Source organism: Erpetoichthys calabaricus, chromosome 16 (assembly GCF_900747795.2).
Source record: "Erpetoichthys calabaricus chromosome 16, fErpCal1.3, whole genome shotgun sequence".
Lineage (NCBI taxonomy): Eukaryota > Metazoa > Chordata > Cladistia > Polypteriformes > Polypteridae > Erpetoichthys > Erpetoichthys calabaricus.
The window spans coordinates 48,919,199-48,937,653 of record NC_041409.2 but is presented as its reverse complement, the minus strand read 5'-3'; the positions used below and the strand labels follow the sequence as shown (position 1 = coordinate 48,937,653).

At 42.0% G+C, this 18,455-nt stretch overlaps 1 protein-coding gene across 1 annotated transcript in view; it reads right to left on the bottom strand.

Moving 5' to 3' along the window:
• The window catches only part of pacs2 (phosphofurin acidic cluster sorting protein 2), a 310,748-nt gene that overhangs the window by 117,960 nt on the left and 174,333 nt on the right, over positions 1-18,455 (bottom strand). Inside the window, exons 2-3 of the mRNA XM_051919933.1 lie at positions 9,650-9,737; positions 1,861-1,950 (exon numbers count right to left, since the gene is read on the bottom strand). Coding sequence (XP_051775893.1) covers positions 1,861-1,950; positions 9,650-9,737 — 178 coding nt within the window. The remainder of the gene's footprint in view (positions 1-1,860; positions 1,951-9,649; positions 9,738-18,455) is intronic.

Sequence of the window (18,455 nt, the reverse complement as noted above, 5' to 3'; positions counted from 1 at the left end):
TCAAGAGTTAAAGGCCCAAAGAGCTGCAGCATTCAATTATGTTGACAAACCATTCGGGGTGTCCCTACACCAATATTCCCCTAAATGTCGCCTTGTAAATACTTGCAGATGGTGATGACAGTACCGGCTATTGCTAAACTTCTTAGTGTATCGGTCAGGACTATTGATATATAAGGCAAGCATATCATTTTATGTCGACAGCTTTATATTAGAGACTAAAAAAAAACATCCCACCATTTCAGTTAATCACACCACACTAATGAGACTATGCTAGAAGATGGAACATAGAAATGTTTAGAAGTGGAATCTCTCTTTCCCCAGTTGCTGACCCCTCCTTTTGATTCTGATTGGTTATTTAATTACATTTTCTTTGGCATGACTAATGCGTGGTCTTCATTCAAAATGTAATACACATGGAGCAGCCACTAATCAAAATGCAGCATGTCTGCTTTGCTTTTAGTTGTGACACACAATCTAAGGGCATGAATTAGAATGTAATACATTGCTGCATTGCATTTTAAAATGGCATGAACATTGCATACCATTACAATCATTTGCTTTTTATGATGACATGATAAAACTGTGCCATAATTCAAATTCACCACATCTCATCTGCATTACACTGCAATGTAGCTAACATGTTGGATTGCATTAAATTTAACTTAATCTTCCACAAATAAGAGGCACACCTGTGTGCACAATTAATTATTAATATACTTGCTATGTTACCTATCAAAGAGATGTAATAAAACACATTTGAAAATATTTTACACTTAATCTCTCTTGTCCTCCGTTTACCCTCAGCGTTGCCTTTCCTTGGTATCCTCGTATGTCTCAGCTACTCTTGCCCAGTGCTTCCCCTCTCAATTGCATTCCCATAAAGCCTGCTTCTCAAGCTGTCATTTCAAGGCGTGTTACTTGCCACATAATCCGGATTTGAACTTTGCACCTCCCTACCACCAAAGTCAAACTGACCAATCAGATTGCTTGGAGGGACTGGACAGAGCCACCAAGGAAAAATGAACCAATCAGATTGCTCAGAGGGACCGGACAGAGTCTCCAAAGCCAAACTGACCAATCAGATTATTCAGAGGGACCGGACAGAGCCAACAAGGCAAAACTGACCAATCAGATTGCACGAAGGGACCAGACAGAGCCACCAAGGCAAAACTGACCAATCAGATTGTTCGGAGGGTCTGGACAGAGGCACCAAAGCTAAATTGGCCAATCAGATTGCTCAGAGGGACCAGAAACAGAGAGAGAGTAGCATTTTATTATATACAGTAGCAGATTTAATATTTGTAATTAAAAACATCTTTCAGTCTGACAGATACGTACAATTATACTGTTATCTATTGAAACCATCCCAATTTTTAATTATACCGTGATATGATTTTTTTGCCTTATCATCAATCACTCCTACAATATGGTAATCAATAAAATCAACTTTTTCCTTGTCTTTGCACTTCACACGTCAAGCTTAAATGGGCACTAAGCTCAGAATATGAAGGTCCATTTAGAGGAGATTTTTCCAATGGTGTTTTCAAAATAGAGTTTAAAATGGAAAATCGTCCCTGATTTAAATGCTAACTTGAAAAAATACAAACTTTTTGAATAGTAACCTGCATAAAGTTTGTGAACACAAGGATATGTTTCACTCCTAACACCTTCCAACACTTAACTGCTAATCAGAAACAAAAGCTGAAACAATCACATTTTTATTTTTTATTCTTTTTATTATTATTATTATTATTAAAGTACTGAATGGATGGGCAATACCCAGCTAGCAAGCTGACCATCAAACAAGCATTTTGGGTATTAAAAATATCCAACAAAGTTCACACAACTGGGACAGCTTACCTGTAAAGAAAATGTAAGAGCCAGATCGGTTTCCACCAGTCCACTGGGAGGCAGCACGATTTCATGGGATCTAAGGACCCTCTTTGAACCCTGTGAAACAAGACAGAATGACTGTGAGTCAGAGCACAGAAAAAATAAATAAATAAATAAATTTGATCTGTTTGCCTTCTATAATCACTTTGGCTGTAATCTAAAAAGTTGAAGATTTTCACCATTCAGAAGAAAGTATCTACTACAAGAGCAGGCCTTTTTTACACTCTTGTCTGCATCTAAGGGGCCACATCAACCAAGAGAGGGTCTCAGTCTATCCAGGCAGTCTTGGGTGCAAACCACAAACCAATCCTGGAAAAGTAATGCGAGTGAATTGGTGGTCACAGTCACTCACACAGCCACACTTCTTCATACCACACCAACTTTATGGAGCCCCATTAGCCTGTCACCATGTTTTTAGATTGTGGGAAAAAACCCAGACACACACAAGCTGAATGTGCAAACACAACCCAAGAAGTTCCCAGCTGGAATGTAAATTGAAGCCCAAAAGCAATGAGATGGCTGCTCTGCCTGCTAGGCCGGCATGCATTTATGAAGTTTCAGGATTGAAATTTCAAAGGAAGAAGGCCCCTAATTGTACTCCTTTTGCTTTATTGAGACACATATTACCTGAACAGGCGGAACAGTGGTGCAGTGGGTAGCACTGCTCCCTTGCAGTTAGGAGACCTGGGTTCGCTTCACGGGTCCTCCCTGCGAGGAGTTTGCATGTTCTCCTTGTGTCTGCGTGGGTTTCCTCCGGGTGCTCCAGTTTCCTCCCACAGTCCAAAGACATGCAGGTTAGATAGATTGGCGATCCTAAATTGTCCCTAGTGTGTGATTGGTGTGTGTGTGTGTGTGTGTGTGTGTGTGTGTTCCCTGTGGTGGGCTGGTGTCCTGCCTAGGGATTGTTTCCTGCCTTGCGCCTGTGTTGGTAGGGATTGTGTGTTTGCCCATCCTGACAGACTAGGGGCGGTTGGTGAGAAAATCCAGTAACCAGTTGTATATGGATGGAGCAAGTCCTGGTGCATAGAGTTTTTTGATCAGCTGGTTAGGTATGATGGTATTAAATGCAGAGCTGTAGTCAATGAAGAGCATCCTAACATAGGTGTTGGGTTTTCCAGGTATGAGAGGGCAGCATGTAGAGCCACACAGATGGCGTCCTCAGTTGATCTGTTTGACTGATAGGCAAACTGGTGTTGGTCTAGATCAGCTGGGATGGAGGCTTTGATGTGGGTGATTACCAGTCGTTCAAGGCACTTTGTGATGACAGGGGTGAGAGCGACTGGTCGATAATCATTAAGACAGGTTATCCTCGGTTTTTTGGGAACAGGTACAATGGTTGTGGATTTCAGGCACAAGGGGACTACACCTGAGGAGAGAGAGAGGTTGAATATGTGTGTAAATACCTCCGCTAATTGGTTAGCAGAGGCCTGGCACATTATCAGGACCTTGTGCCTTCCTTGTATTGATGTTTTCAAGTGCCTGCCGCACATCATGTATGTGTACGACCACAGGCAGCGAGTCTCCGGTCAGCTCAAAGTTGACTGGAGGCTGGTTATTGTCCTTGCCAAACCGTGCAAAGAATCTGTTAAGTTCCTCTACCAGGTGTTTTTTTTTATTATTATTATTGTTCTTTATTTTGCCTTATACAATTTCTTGTATTAGGAATTTGTTAGTTTTCTCATACCCCTTGGGGTCAGAGCGCAGGGTCAGCAATTGTACAGCACCCCTGGAGCAATTACAGGTTAAGGGTCTTGCTCAAGGGCCCAGCAGAGTAGGATCTCTTTTGGCAGTGACGGGGATTCGAACTGGCAACCTTCTGGATACCAGCACAGATCCTTAGTCTAAGAGCCACCACTACGTTGGCATTGTTATTGGCCAGTGTGTATTGTAAGTCATTTTTCTTTTTGTAATCTGTGATTAATCAGATGCCTTGCCAAATCCGCTGTGAGTTTGAGTTACTGTCAAAGTCCGTTGTTTGTACATTAGTTTAACACTAGAATTACCAGAGCCTACGAAAAAACTCGTATATCCGGCCCACCTTAAATCGCTTCTTAAAACCTTTCTCACCTCTCCGCCAGCGTCTTTTGTCATCTAAATGTACTGATAAAGACAAGCTGCCAGCAGCCGGCTATTCCATCCCCCCAACGACTTAGAACGTAAACAGGCTTTTTCCAGCTAATGCCTTGATTGATTATCTGGGAGTGAAGTGGAGTTTTAGAGTAGAAATAATAAGATTGTTATTTGGAACACACGCATTTCATATGTGTTGCATTTCTACAGTAATCTGTGTAAACACATTGTTAAAACAGAAACGGTTTACAATATTCTAGTAGCAAATGACAAAATGTAGGCATAAACTATATAATGTATGAAGCCTGAAGTCCAAATATCAAAGAAACACTTTCACAAAAGGTACAAAAAAAAGCCACCACCAAAAAAACCCGTCTTAGTGTGAGACATTGACATGACTTAACTATCACTGCTTCCATGGTGCAACAGTATCAGTCACTGACTGGGAATCAGAAGGTCATGAGTTCAATCCTGCACAACTCCCATTTGAGAAGTGTTCTTATTTTCACTATTTTAGAATAAAATGATACATTTGATTTCAGTCTGTAACAGCCGGTGTAATTTATGATATTTGTAAAGGTTAGCTTTATTTTTTTAAAATTCACTTTTCATTGTCTGACACTGCTGTTTTTACATAAAGACGCGCTATAGTTCTGCAGTGTATCACGATACATACGACCGCGTGTTTTTTTTCCCCCCAGTATTGCCAGTCCCCACGTGTTGCTGTATGCTGTTTCTTTTGTACTCCAGGACATGCAGAGGAAAGCATAGTAAAGAGCAGTAACTTCAGCGCTATATGCAATCATCAGACACTCCTCATCTGATGCTGTTTTCACATAACATAAGTGTACTTGTGACTGCATTGTCGTACCAATGCTTGCGAAATGAAGTGTCTGCATGCACTTTTCGTGGCATTATACGTGTATTTTTTGAGCATGCCCATGTAGCTCAAACACAGGAACATATGTTGATGTAAAAGTATAACAAAACAAGTGCACTTTTATTCAAGACTATAACCGAAGAAAAAAGAAAGCAAGTTACAGTAGGTGGAATGCTAAGAACTGCTGATTTCCATTCTGTGCTATATAACTGTTAACATTTGAATCTGATGATTGCATATAGCGCTGTCTGATTTAGTGTGCGCAAGAACATGCAGGTGGCCAGTTGCTGAGTGCTACAACGCACATTTTAAAAAAAGAAAGAGACAAATATATGTGACGTTTTGAAGAAATCATTTTATGACGCGAATAGTACCAATCAGAAAACATCGTCGAAGTAATGCAATATTATTTGAAAACGAACAGCGTCAGGTTGGGTGTGAAGTTATACTGGCGCTGTTTGAGTCAGATCAGAAGCTGAATAAGCTGAAAAAGCTCCTGTTCTGACTCTAAGTAAAAAAGCATGAATTAATCAACAGAAATAACGCGATTGACATTTTAAAGTTAACGATTTACAGTGCATACCAATTTATAAATTCAATGTCCGTTTGAGGAAAAAAAAAACACTTTCTTCAAAGCTGGGAATCGAACTCGCGTCTCTGTGGCACAGTAAGGCAGTGGTGCTCCAAGTCAGCAAACCGTCCTTATAACTTATTTTTTCAAGATCCATAACACACAGACAGACAGAGCACTGCGTAATACAGAGACAGACAGGCAGAGATATACAAACAAACAGGGAAGGCACATGTACTGAAAGAAAAAGAAAATCAACATGTGCGTTGTTTCTGCAGCACTGAATAAGCTCACCTGCTCTAACATCACCCCTCCACGATCTGACTCTCTAAGTAACAGCGCAAGTACAGACACAAATCAAGTGCATGTGTGTACTGTATAATATTAACAAAAAGAGCAGCTTACTACTGAAAACGGCAAATATAGGAGTGAGTGGGGATCGAACCAGAACTCTTGATTACACTTGGTTTGCGTGGTGCAATGCTAAGAACTGCTGATTTCAAGTGACGGTGAGATACGAAGAAGGCAGCTTCGCCAGCGTTTGTGTGTCAGAACCCTTTCGTGGGGGGGCGGTAATATGCATCGTGGTACACTGCAGACCTATAGCGCGTCTTTATGTCAGATGGGGTTGTATGGATTGATTCTGAATGCGACTGCGAGAATAAAAAGTGAATTAAAAAAAAAAAAAAAAAGCTAACCTTTACCAGTATCATAAGTTACACCGGCTGTTACAGACTGAAATCAAATTTATGTTGTTATTCTAAAATTGTAAGAATATGAGCAGTTCATTTCTCGAAGTGGAGCCGTGCGGGATTGAACTCGCCACCCTCTGTTTCCCAGTCAGGAACTGATACCGTTACGCCACCGCAGCGGTTGTAGTAAGAGTGTGAATGTGGCATGCTAACGCGGCTTTTTTTAAAAGCGCACGTGTTCTCTTATTTGTACCTTTTGTGAAAGTGTTTCTTTGATATATGGACTTCAGGCTTCATACGTTATATAGTTTATGCCTACATTTTGTCATTTACTATTAGAATATGAAAAACGTTTCTGTTTTAAAAATGTGTTTGCACAGACTACTGAACGGAACAGAACACACATGAAATGCGTGTATTCCAAATAACACTATATTATTTCCACTATAAAACTCCACTTCAATCCCACATAATCAAATCAAGGCAAGCCATGTGCTAGGAGAAATTCGTTCTAAGTCGGTGGGGGGATGGAATAGCTGGCTGCTAGTAGCTTTTGTTTATCAGCACATTTAGATGACAAAGGACTCTGGCGGAGAGGTGCAAACGGATCTAAGACGTGATTTAAGGTGGGACGGATTTACGAGTTTTTTCGTAGGCTCTGGTAATTCTAGTGTTAACAGACTTGATGCCCTTCTTGAGGTTAGCTCTGGCAGCTCTATAGGCTGAGGTTTCTCCTAATTTAAAGGCTTTGTCCCTTTCCCTGAGCAGCTGTTTGACTTCACTGTTCATCCATGGTTTCTCATTTGGGTAGACCTTAATCCTTTTGTTGACAGTGACATTGTCCACACAGTAATTAATATATGACAGCACAGATGAAGTATATGTCTCTAAGTCTGTCTGATGAAAAAATATATTTCAGTCTGTTTGTTCAAAGCAGTCCTGGAGTTGGCAAATGGCCGTTTCAGGCCAAACTTTAACAGTCTTGCTAATTGGATTAGTACTGCTGATAAGGGCTTTGTGCGCTGGAACAAGAAACAAAGAGAGATGATCAGACTTGCCGAGGTGGGGGCGTGGAATGACCTTATAGGTATCTTTTATGTTTGTATAGACGTGGTCTAAGGTGTTTTCCCCTCTGGTTTTACAATGTACATGCTGATAAAATCTGGGGAATACATCCTTAAGATTCGCTTGATTAAAATCCCCAGCAATGATAAAAACTGCATCAGGGTGCGAGTTCTGTTGTTTACTGATAGTGTCATAATGAGGTCCTGCTATCTCTCAGAATATAAAAAGCCCCCTTTGAAAGGCCCATAGTCTTTGTTGGGCAATCACTGCAAAAATGAAGTCAAAGGAGCACTCTGCTGATGTGAGAACAAAAGTCATTGAAATGCACAAGGCAGGAAAGGGCTACCAAAAATATCACGTTAAGCAATGTTGGATCCATCGCCAGAAAGTGGGAGGTTCATCACAGCACCCAGACTCTCACTAGAACAGGCTGTGCCTAAAAACTAGACATCAAAGCAAGATGTCAACTAAAACTCCAACCAGCACTCTCTAAAGTCTGCAATGCTCTTTGGCTGAAAATGGAGTGAAGGTGCAGGGGTCCATAATTTCAACAGCTCTCTATAAAACAGGCCTCTATGGGATGGGAGCAAGAAAGAAGCCATTCCATAAGAAGGTCAGCAGAAAAGCATGTACGGCATTTGCTACAAAGCATGAGAAAGACCCAATTAAGATGTGGAAGAAGGTTTTATGGTCAGATGAGACCAAAATAAAACTTTTTTGCCAGAATTCACAGAGGTATGTGTGGAGTAAAATGAACACTGCCCATGCCTCAAGAAACAACATACCTATGGTGAAATATGGTGGTGGCAGCATCAGGCTATGGGGATGCTTTTTATGTGCTTTTCTGGGAATCCTGTCAGACTTGAAGGGACAATGGATGGACACAAATACAGCACAACACTGCAGGAGAACTTATTCTAGGATATGATCCTATGCCTCATGAGAAAATTCATCTTTCAACCTGACAATGACACAAAGTGACAGAAAGGTGAATGTTTTAGAATGGCCAAGTCAAAGTCCTGATCATAACCTTATTGAGAATCTGTGGCACGATTTGAAAACTGCTGTCCAGAGGTGCCATCCCACCAACCTAGAGGATCTCCATCAAGAATGGGGAAGAATCATACCTGAACAACATGCAAAATATGGACATACTAACTGCAAAAGAATGAAAGATGTTATTGCAGCAAAAGGGTTCTTGACAAAAAAATTCATTGTAGGCCTTGAATACTTATGCAAACACTAACGTTGGAGGTTTTCTTCTTCAGATCGATATCTACAGAAAATGGTTACTTTAAATTTCGGAAATGTATTGTTATAGCATAAGATTTCAATATAGTAGAAATATGTATACGAGTCTTTTGTCATGCAGAAAATTATGACGACTTTCAAGGGGATTGAATACTTGTGTGTGATTAACAACACGACCTGTGCTGAAACTACTGGTGGAAATTCTAACATTTGCTGTACTTCTGAGATTTGTCAGGTTAATGAAGAGAGAAAGTTCAAGGCAAGGTGCTTATACTCACTCATTCTGACACTGAAGTGTGGTGACACGTTGACTTCTCAAGCACTGGGTCGTTGCCACCGCCAGTGGGTCACAAGTTGCTGTTGTTTATAATTGTAGTGGATTTGATGATTGTGCTCGATTCCCCCCAAAGAAATCAAGAGAAGCTACACTAATAAACCAGTGGATCACCCAACACAAATTTATCAGGGTTTGTTGAAGTGTACAACTCATTTCTGTACTTATTTTGGGCTTTTGACTTTCCCAGTGTTATTATATTTTAACACTATGTTTTTAGCTGACACCCTGTAAATTTGGTTCTCATAGGTGGCACCATTTTGGGCTTCAGAGTGTGCGTTGCTATCCTGTAATGACTGGAAGTCGCTTATATGGTTGTGGTGACAACTGTATAGGAAAAGGTTGGCCATCACAAACTTCCTGAGGTCCACGTTTCCAGACACTGGTGAAAGTCTCATGGAGGAGTTAACTGCAGTCTCCACAAGCAGAGACTTTATTCTGGAATCTGAGATTTTTGATGAGCATTTTGGGTCGATGGTCAGCTGTTCTGATTATCTGTTTATCTACCATGCTCTTTTTAAAATTGTTTTTTCCCCTTTCTCCATTTTCTTACCCGTTTCCTTCCTGTTTTTCTTTTTTTAACTAATTTGTCAAAACTGGCAGAAGAGAAGGACAGACCAATAAAGTTATATGTTGAGGGCCAGGATTTGGGATGACTTTACTGACTAATGCAACAAAAATGAAATGATGGCTCCCAACGAGAGAATTTTATTGTGAGGGAGTTTTAAGGGTGCTCTATATGTTGCACATATTCCATTGTACTGGAATATTAACCTTCCACTTGACAAACAGAGTTATAGATGTTAGTCCCAAAAAAAGAGGCCACAGAATATCTACCGTGTGGTGACTCCCTAAGAGCTACACTTCATTACTTCATTATAGACCTGGCATACCTGGATTTTCACAGCAATGACCGCAGAGATGAGTTCTTTGTCCAGTTCCTTCATCACTACCAGCTTCTTCAGCGTCAGACTGCAGAGTCTGTTGGAAAAAAGAAAAGAGTTGCATTTAAGGGGCTGAAGCAGCAGTGCCTTATACTGTATGCAGTCATTTAGGATTTCAGCAGTTATTTAAATGAACACTGAGATGGCTGTCACGTCAATGAAGAAGAGTAGTAAGGACAATGTCTCCTTGTGGCCTTATTACCTGTCCACTATAATACTCAATGGCCAGAAAATAACTAAAGGTAACTGCACAACCATACTGTACAGTATTGCATCACAGCAAAGCCACTCAAGATGTTACACCATACAACTAACGGCTAGAAGCCTGAATGACCTTTGATTAAAGAAATTGAGATGTACTGAGTATTGAGATGTACAGAGACGGGCTTAAAGGACGGAGTCAAACTGATGATCAGCAGACTGACAAATGGCACAGAGCTTTAATTCTAAATTATCGATTGGTGGTAGTGATCGATGGGGAGCCTCCTGACATGAGTGCTGTCGGAAAACTGACACAGGAGGGTCCAACATGTTTACTGGCCACTCTGTTACTGCGAGGCTGCAGGGGTTTTGACTGTTCTGTACTGTGATAGACGGCCAGGAACCCTGCCCCTGCCTGGAGGAAGGAGGGACCGGGAGAGCGGCACTTCTCTTCCCTGGGTACCTGGATGGTCCTTGATCCCTGGGGGGCAGCGCTTCCAGTACACCAGGAAGTGCTGACAGACCAGGGATGGTGTACGCCCAGAGTGCTTCCGGGTGGAAGGGCAGCACTTCCGCCACACTGGGGAGTGCTGCCGGAAGTTCATCATCAGGCACCTGGAGCACATCTGGGGTATTATAAAAAGGAGCCGCCTCACTCCATTCAGGGAGCCGGAGTCGGGTGAAAGTGGACAGAGCTTGCGAGAGAGGAGTGGAGGCGGCTCAAAGGTCCAGGACTGAGCAAACTGTAAATAGTTGTGTAAATAGTAGTGTAATAAACGTGTGTGTTGTGAACATTACAGTGTTAAAATGTATAAGAGCTGAAAGCACAGGAAGTTTGTCTGACAAAAGCATTCCTACAAATGAGAGGTGAGAGGACCGTGGTCTTGTTTGAAAATGGTTGAGAGGAGGGCGGGACTTGAAAAAATATCATTGCAAAAGTCTCGTCTCACGGGACTTGAAAAAATCTCTTCAAAAAAGTCTTGTGTCGTTGCAGGATTTTTTTATATATTAGAGAGATATCACACACACACACACACGCACACACACACACACACACACACACACACACTAGTCGAAGTACCTGGTGTTGTCCAGGTGCATTTGTAAAATGGTTTAAGGAAAGAAAGCAAAGGCTTCTGGGTTTCTTAATTGGTGACCCTCTTATTTTTACTAGCTGTCCCCTCTGTCGTATACACTGCCTTGCTATCATTGTCTCTGCTCTCGTGAGTTAAGAATTTGGTCTTTTTGGATTCTAGAATTGCTGGGTTGTAACCATGAATCTGTCATGACCGACACGTCCTCTTAGTTTAAGGTGAACAGTTCGTAGTGCTTAAATTATGATGAAAAACTGAAAAAACAGGAGTTAAACAACAATCCTTTGAGTCTCCTTTCGTGTTGTGCTGCACTTCCATAATTGATAAAATCCAGGTGGTACACAGAGAAAAAAAAACATCTTGGACCTCCAGTGTCCAACTTTTGGGTTCCAAAGTAGTCTATCTTGTCCATATGGTCCAAGAAAACAACTATGCAAAATTTGGTCCAGATCAGTCAAAGGGTGTAGGATTGTAATACTTGCTCTTAACCAGCAGGTGGCACTAGTGTGCAAAATGTAGCACACTTAGAGGAACAAAAACCCACTGAGACCCCGGAGGGTCAAACCTTTGGGTTCCAAAGTAGTCTATTCTTGCTCCATATGGTCCTAGAGAGCAACTATGTAACATTTGGTCCAGATCGGTCACAGAGTGTAGGATTGTACAGGATGCATACAGACTGACACTCAGTTTTATATATTTTTACATATATATATATATATATATATATATAAACGCAATCGACATTGCCTTGACAATTGTTATCGATTACCCCCATTATGATCACAACAATTCTCCAGCTCTGCTGACTGTTACAATTCTCCCAGGGGAAACCACTCTAACAATCATCCCTAATTCTCCAAGGGGGACCATCCCCTCCTCTGTTGATCGTTACAATACTCAAAGGGGAAAACATTCTGATGATGGTCTAGGAGTCTCTAAGGGGGACCAATCCCTCCTCTGTTGATCGCTATGATTCTCCAATCTGACAATTGTCTATGAGACACCAAGGGGAACAAACAGCAATTGCTACGGTTCTCCAAGGGGAAACTGCTCTGACAATTGCCACGATTCTCTCAGCTGTTGATCAGTAGGGCATTCAACATGGAATGCGCATTGAAGACACTAAAAAGGGCATGATCAGGTTGCAACAACAAAAAAAAAAGTTTAAGAAACTCTGCTTTAATGAAATTGTAAAGTAAGCATGCTAGTTTGCCAAGGGAGTGCCCCTGAGCCTCAAACCTCAGACACAATTTTACCCAACAGAACTCCGGGTTTAACATAATTGAATTTTTATTATAACCAACTTCTTTTGCAGTGCAAGCAGCAACAAATACCACAATTATAAATAAATAAATGTCTTCCTCTCCTTCCACTCCATTTGACGAGTTTTGCCCACAGCCTCCTGACTCTGACTCCCCGAGTTAATGTGGCAGACTCCCTTTTAAGCTGGACCCAAGTATCACGACACTGCCTGTTGGAAGCACTTCTGGGTCGTGTGGAAACCAGAGTGGTCCTTCACACTGGCGGCACCCAAAGACCCTGGCAGAGTTCCACTTGTGCACACCAAATCCCATGCAACCCTGCAGGAGTCCAAACTGGGATGCCTCGAGAAGGACAATTCCACCTGGTGTTAAGGTGGAATGAACTGCTCCCGGTCTCTGGTTTCATTATCCCAGCTGGGACGTGGGTTGCCAGGGGTCTTGGCTGGGTTGTGACCTCAACTACTCAGGCCTTCTGGTACAGGCAAGATATTACCCTCCATCCTAGCCGGCATGCCCGTCTGTCCTCCTTGACACTCATAACATGAAGAAGCACTTTAGATGGGCTCTCCTGTCATTTAGCTCTCTGGGTAGATCATTGCATTTTTGGGATTATCTTCAGAACACGTTATTTTTTGATTGGATTGGGTTTTATTATTGCATTTTGTTCTTTACATAAAAAAACAATGTTTTGAATATATCAGTGAAGGTGACTGAGTCAGAGTGATCAAATCTGTGACTCAGGGGTCTGCCAAAAGGACACAGGCCTGGAGTGGAGAAGAAGCAGCAGCGTGTTGTTGAAACTGTCACAGCTATGATTAGTAGAAGTGGCCGAGGAGTTGTCAGACATGTAATTTAGTGGAGAGCATTGTGGAGTGATTGAGGAGGAAGACCATGAGATATCAAGAGGGTAGACCTGTGGCTGGAGGAGCAGACTGAAAAGTAGGCTGGGAAACATGGAAAGCAGAGCAGCTGTTTGAAGAAAGGAACAGGCAGTCTTGACTGAGTGGTGTCCACAGTTTGCAGGAGGATCTGAAACAGATGCCTTTTAGTTCTCTGGGGTGGGTCAGGATTAATTAACGTGACATGAAGTCTCTAATGAAAGTTTAATTTTTGGAATGGCGCCCTGAAGGTCTCGGCCTAATTCTACATTTGAAATGTACAGCAATGTTGTGGGCTACTGAAGACACTGCAATCCCCTCCGTTATTGCCCTTTTACGTGATCTGATGCAGAACTTGTTGCCATATGTTGTCTTGTTCCACTCTGCTTGCATTAAGTGTCTCGAATGGGTTCTATGCCTTCTGTTGATGACTTTGTTAGCCATTTCCTACAAAAGATGAATGAGCCATGTTTGTTATGTATACCAACAAGGTCCTTTACAGGCTTCGTCAGTGAATGAAACATCCTGTCAACACCACAAACCACAGAGGATCAGCTTCACAGAGGAGGACTCAAGGGTTGGAACAACACAGTTGCTCTGCATCTTTAGAAAAACATGCAGAATTCTCAGCGGTCCTCACCCCTCTCTCACTCTCTCTCAGCATCTGTGATAATCTCCAGCAAGAGGAACATTGATAACCAAGAGAAAAATCACCCAGGCTTTAAACAAGTTCAGAAACCCCACCACACACGAGGGAAGTCACCTTTAGATTTACACCATTAAAGAACTACCACCCCATGCAAGACAACTGCAGTAGAATGCAGTTGAATGTCAGCAAGGGAAATGTGTCCTGAACAAGAGGACTCAAACTTTGATAGACTACATCCAGCAGTAGTAAAGCCAGGGGCCTGCCATATGGGTCAGGTGCCTTCTTTTTGTGCTGAGGAGGTCAATCTCCAGGGGCCGCACCTGCACATCTTTAAAGGAATACTCCAACCAAAAATGATCATTTGTCAGATGCTACCCTAATTCAGGAAAATGCTGCAGCACTCCCTGGCAGCACCCACGGGGCTGTATCAAACTCCCAACTCCCATGAAGCCCTGCGGGAATCTGAGAGGTGAGAGTACCGTAGGTGTGGGCCATTAACCTGAAATGGTTGAGAGGACAGCGTGACTTAAAAAAATCTCATGGCCAAAGCCTCAACCTGCAGGACTTGAAAAATTTTCCAAAAATTCTTGTCTCAACGCAAGATTTTTTTATTATATTTTATTACAGGCATCCCAGCCAGGAGAGGGAGCAGACCCGGAAGGCAGGACCAGAAAGGGTGGATGGACAGACCCTTAAAAAGAGAAGAAGTTGCTGGAGGTTTTTTATTCCCCCAACACACTAGATGGCAGCAGCCCTGGAGGTCGGTGCACAGTAAGAAGCCAGCAGGGCATGCCAGGATATATAGTCCAGCAGAGCAGCCCTGCTGGGGTCACTGGGTGCCACAAGAGGGTGCTGTAGGGAGACAAGCTCACTATTGTAATGGACTTCCATGTGACCCGGAAGTACTTTCATCAGGCAGTTGCCCTGGCACAGGAAGTACTCCAGGGTCTGTAATAAAAGAGATCGCACTCCCTTTCAAGCGAGTCGGAGCTGGGAGGTATTGGACTAATGCTTGAGTGGAGGAGGGAAATGCGGTAGTAAGAAAAGAGAGATATTGTTAGAGGAAGACCTGTATTTGCTTGCGCTTGTGTCACATTTGGAGATATTTAAAATAAAAACCTTTGATTATTTGAACCCAGGACTGTAAAAGTGTGTTTGTGTTAGGGTTTGGGGATCACTGATGCCCTGGGTTTATCACAATATATACTTAAATTGTTTGTTCATTTCAACAAGCATCCCAGGTAATTTGTGAAAGTAAGTTTATCACTGCGTCAAACCAAGAAGTGTTAATGTACAGTGTCTCCAATTTATGACCGTCGTTCATAAATACTACAGATCTCTTCATCTTTCTGCCATCCTGGCTAGAAACTGCAACAGAGACCTTTCTCTTTTTCTTATCCAGGGAAGGATTGCAGGGCATGTGGAGCCTATTCCAGCAAATATCAGGAACAACTGTCATCAGAGGGCAAACACACACACATGGACCAGTGTAGCAAGGTCAGCACTCGTAATCTGCATGTCTTTCGGAAGAAATGTATGTGGAAATGGGAGGACCAAGCAAACTCCACAGAGGAAGCACCCTGCATCTTCTTGTTGCAAGTCGGCAGTGCTACCACTGTGCCACTGAGTTCCCCTCATCCACACCAGTGTGAGTAAAATCCAAAATATTCTTGGTGTGTGGGATGAAGTGGTTCACTAATAACTAGACTGCCCTCTCCGTCTCTCTTACGTCTGGCTGTGTATGGGTGGTCCGAGAGGCATGCTTGCTTATCACTCACTCAGTCTCATCCACAGCAGGATTACAAGAAACAAGACACACTCCCCCCATTCTCTTGTACTGTTTCACTTGCTCTGGTGTGTCATGGTGTGAGGAAGAATGCAAATGCAAAGCAATGCTTTGGAAGATATCCCTCACATTACACAAGACTCACCTCCCGCTTCAGTCGTCACCTATCTGCATGGTCAAGTGCTTCGAGATAACAGTTCTACTTCTCACCTCCGAAGGTCATCTACTGTAGGTTAAGAGCCTTTGTCTAAGAAGAGAAAATCAGTCTTGCCTGACTGCCACTGAATTTCTTTTCTTTTAAAGTTTGGATCTTTTTGAATTGTTAGAAAAGAAACATCTGCCCCGATTTTTGATGAAAAGAACGGCCATTCCCTGCAGCGACAATCAGAGGATCAGAAAGTGCTTTTGTTATGCATCTTCAAACAATGCCCGTTTGATTTATTATTTATTAGCTTTGATCTAGTTCTCAGAAGCTCCTTTGATAAGCGCGTGGCGGCTGCTGGACCATGCTGGCACTGCACGTGGGGTGTTGAGGGGGCAGTTGATGACAATGGATTGATTTTACTCTGTGATCACAAATCAAGCAAAAGTGAGAAAAGATCACAAAAGTCAAAACTTCAGCTTAAACTGCAGTTTTTTTTAAAGGCAACTGTGGACAGGCCAAGGAACAAAATTAAAATATTAGGTAGAATTTTAAAAAGTGCTCAATATAAATCAAGGAACATTATAGTGAGATTCTGTAATGTACTAGTGACACCACATCTATACCCCCCACTACAAGAAAAGCTCAATAGTATTTGACCACCAGGGGGCACAGCAACACCTCAAACCCAGACGCAACCAACACAGACACAAGTCTCAGTTTGGATTAAAAATTAATTCTGCACAAATACCTCAAGAAGGCCTCTTGATATAGTCACACAAAACACAACACAACTCTTCTTCCTTCTCTCTGCTCCTCTACTCCTCCCTTTGTCCATTTTCCAATCCCAACTCCAACTCATCTGAGTGAAGCAGGGAGACTCCTTTTATCTTAGACCCAGTAGTATTTCCAATGCTTGGACCAGTATCAAGTAGTGTGGTGAGCAGAACTTCACACAAACAATCCAGATGTGTCACTAGTGCGTTATGTTGTCTGCGTAAAACATCCCTTGATTTATATTTTACAGGATTTACGATACAGTAATCCCTCCTCCATCGCGGGGGTTGCGTTCCAGAGCCACCCGCGAAATAAGAAAATCCGCGAAGTAGAAACCATATGTTTATATGGTTATTTTTATATTGTTATGCTTGGGTCACAGTTTTGTGCAGAAACACAGGAGGTTGTAGAGAGACAGGAACGTTATTCAAACACTGCAAACAAACATTTGTCTCTTTTTCAAAAGTTTAAACTGTGCTCCATGACAAGACAGAGATGACAGTTCTGTCTCACAATTAAAAGAATGCAAACATATCTTCATCTTCAAAGGAAACAGAGAGGAAAGCAAACAAATCAATAGGGCTGTTTGTTTTTAAGTATGTGAAGCACCGCTGGTACAAAGCTGTTGAAGGCGGCAGCTCACACCCCCTCCGTCAGCAGCAGAGAGAGAGAGAGAGAGTTAGAGAGAGATAGAGAGAAACAAAGTCAAAAATCAATACGTGCCCTTTGAGCTTTTAAGTATGCGAAGCACCGTGCAGCATACTTAAAAGCTGCACACAGAAGGTAGCAACGTGAAGATAATCTTTCAGCATTTTTAGACGAGCGTCCGTATCGTCTAGGTGTGCGAACAGCTCACAGATAGTCAGCGCAAGAGAGAGAGAAAGAAAAGTAAGTTGGGTAGCTTCTCAGCCATCTGCCAATAGCGTCCCTTGTATGAAATCAACTGGGCAAACCAACTGAGGAAGCATGTACCAGAAATTAAAAGACCCATTGTCCTCAGAAATCCGCAAACCAGCAAAAAATCCGCGATATATATTTAAATATGCTTACATATTAGTGAAGCCGCGAAAGGCAAAGCGCGATATAGCGAGGGATCACTGTATAACCTAACATTTTATTTGCCTATTTTAATTGGTTCTGCACAATGCTTAGTCAATGGGAACATTGTGTCAACATAAACCCTTAAATTCTTTTCAGCGGTTGCTTCTTGTAAGGTAGTGTCTCCCATCTTGTATTTATAATTCACGTTCCTTTTGTCCATGTGTAGGACTTTTCACTTTTATACATTAAACTGGATTTTCCAAGTGTCACCCAGTTTTGAAGCTTGTCCAAGTTTTTTTGAATTGTTATTGCTGCCTCCTCAATGTCTGCCATTCCTCCAATTTTAGTGTCATAGTCTTGAGAAAGTAAGGCTGAATTGGGACCTAATGGAGGTGCTCATCAAAGAACCTTTGAACTGGGAATTTAGAACTAATAGTAGTTGTGGAGGAAAACTTAAAAAAGGATTCCAGATGAGATATTAGGGCAGTTTCATTGATGATTAACCAACACTAACTGCAATCAACAGAACTTAGTTACTAAGAGGCAAAATTGAAATAATGGTTACTCCATTCACTTTCAGAGCCCACTTAGTCTATAAGGAGGTCACATAGAGGTAGCACTGGTTACAAAGCAGGATGCTAGATAGATAGATAGATAGATAGATAGATAGATAGATAGATAGATAGATAGATAGATAGATAGATAGATAGATAGATAGATAGATAGATAGATAGATAGATAGATAGATAGATAGATAGATAGATAGATAGATAGATAGATATCCTCGAGTACCTGATTCACACATAAACTGAATGAATTCTGCTGGATCTACGTTATCGATGCTTTTGAGGATTTTGAAGACCTGAATTAGGTCTTCATGGAGTCTTCTCTGCCCAATCACACCACTCATACTGAGTAAATTCTG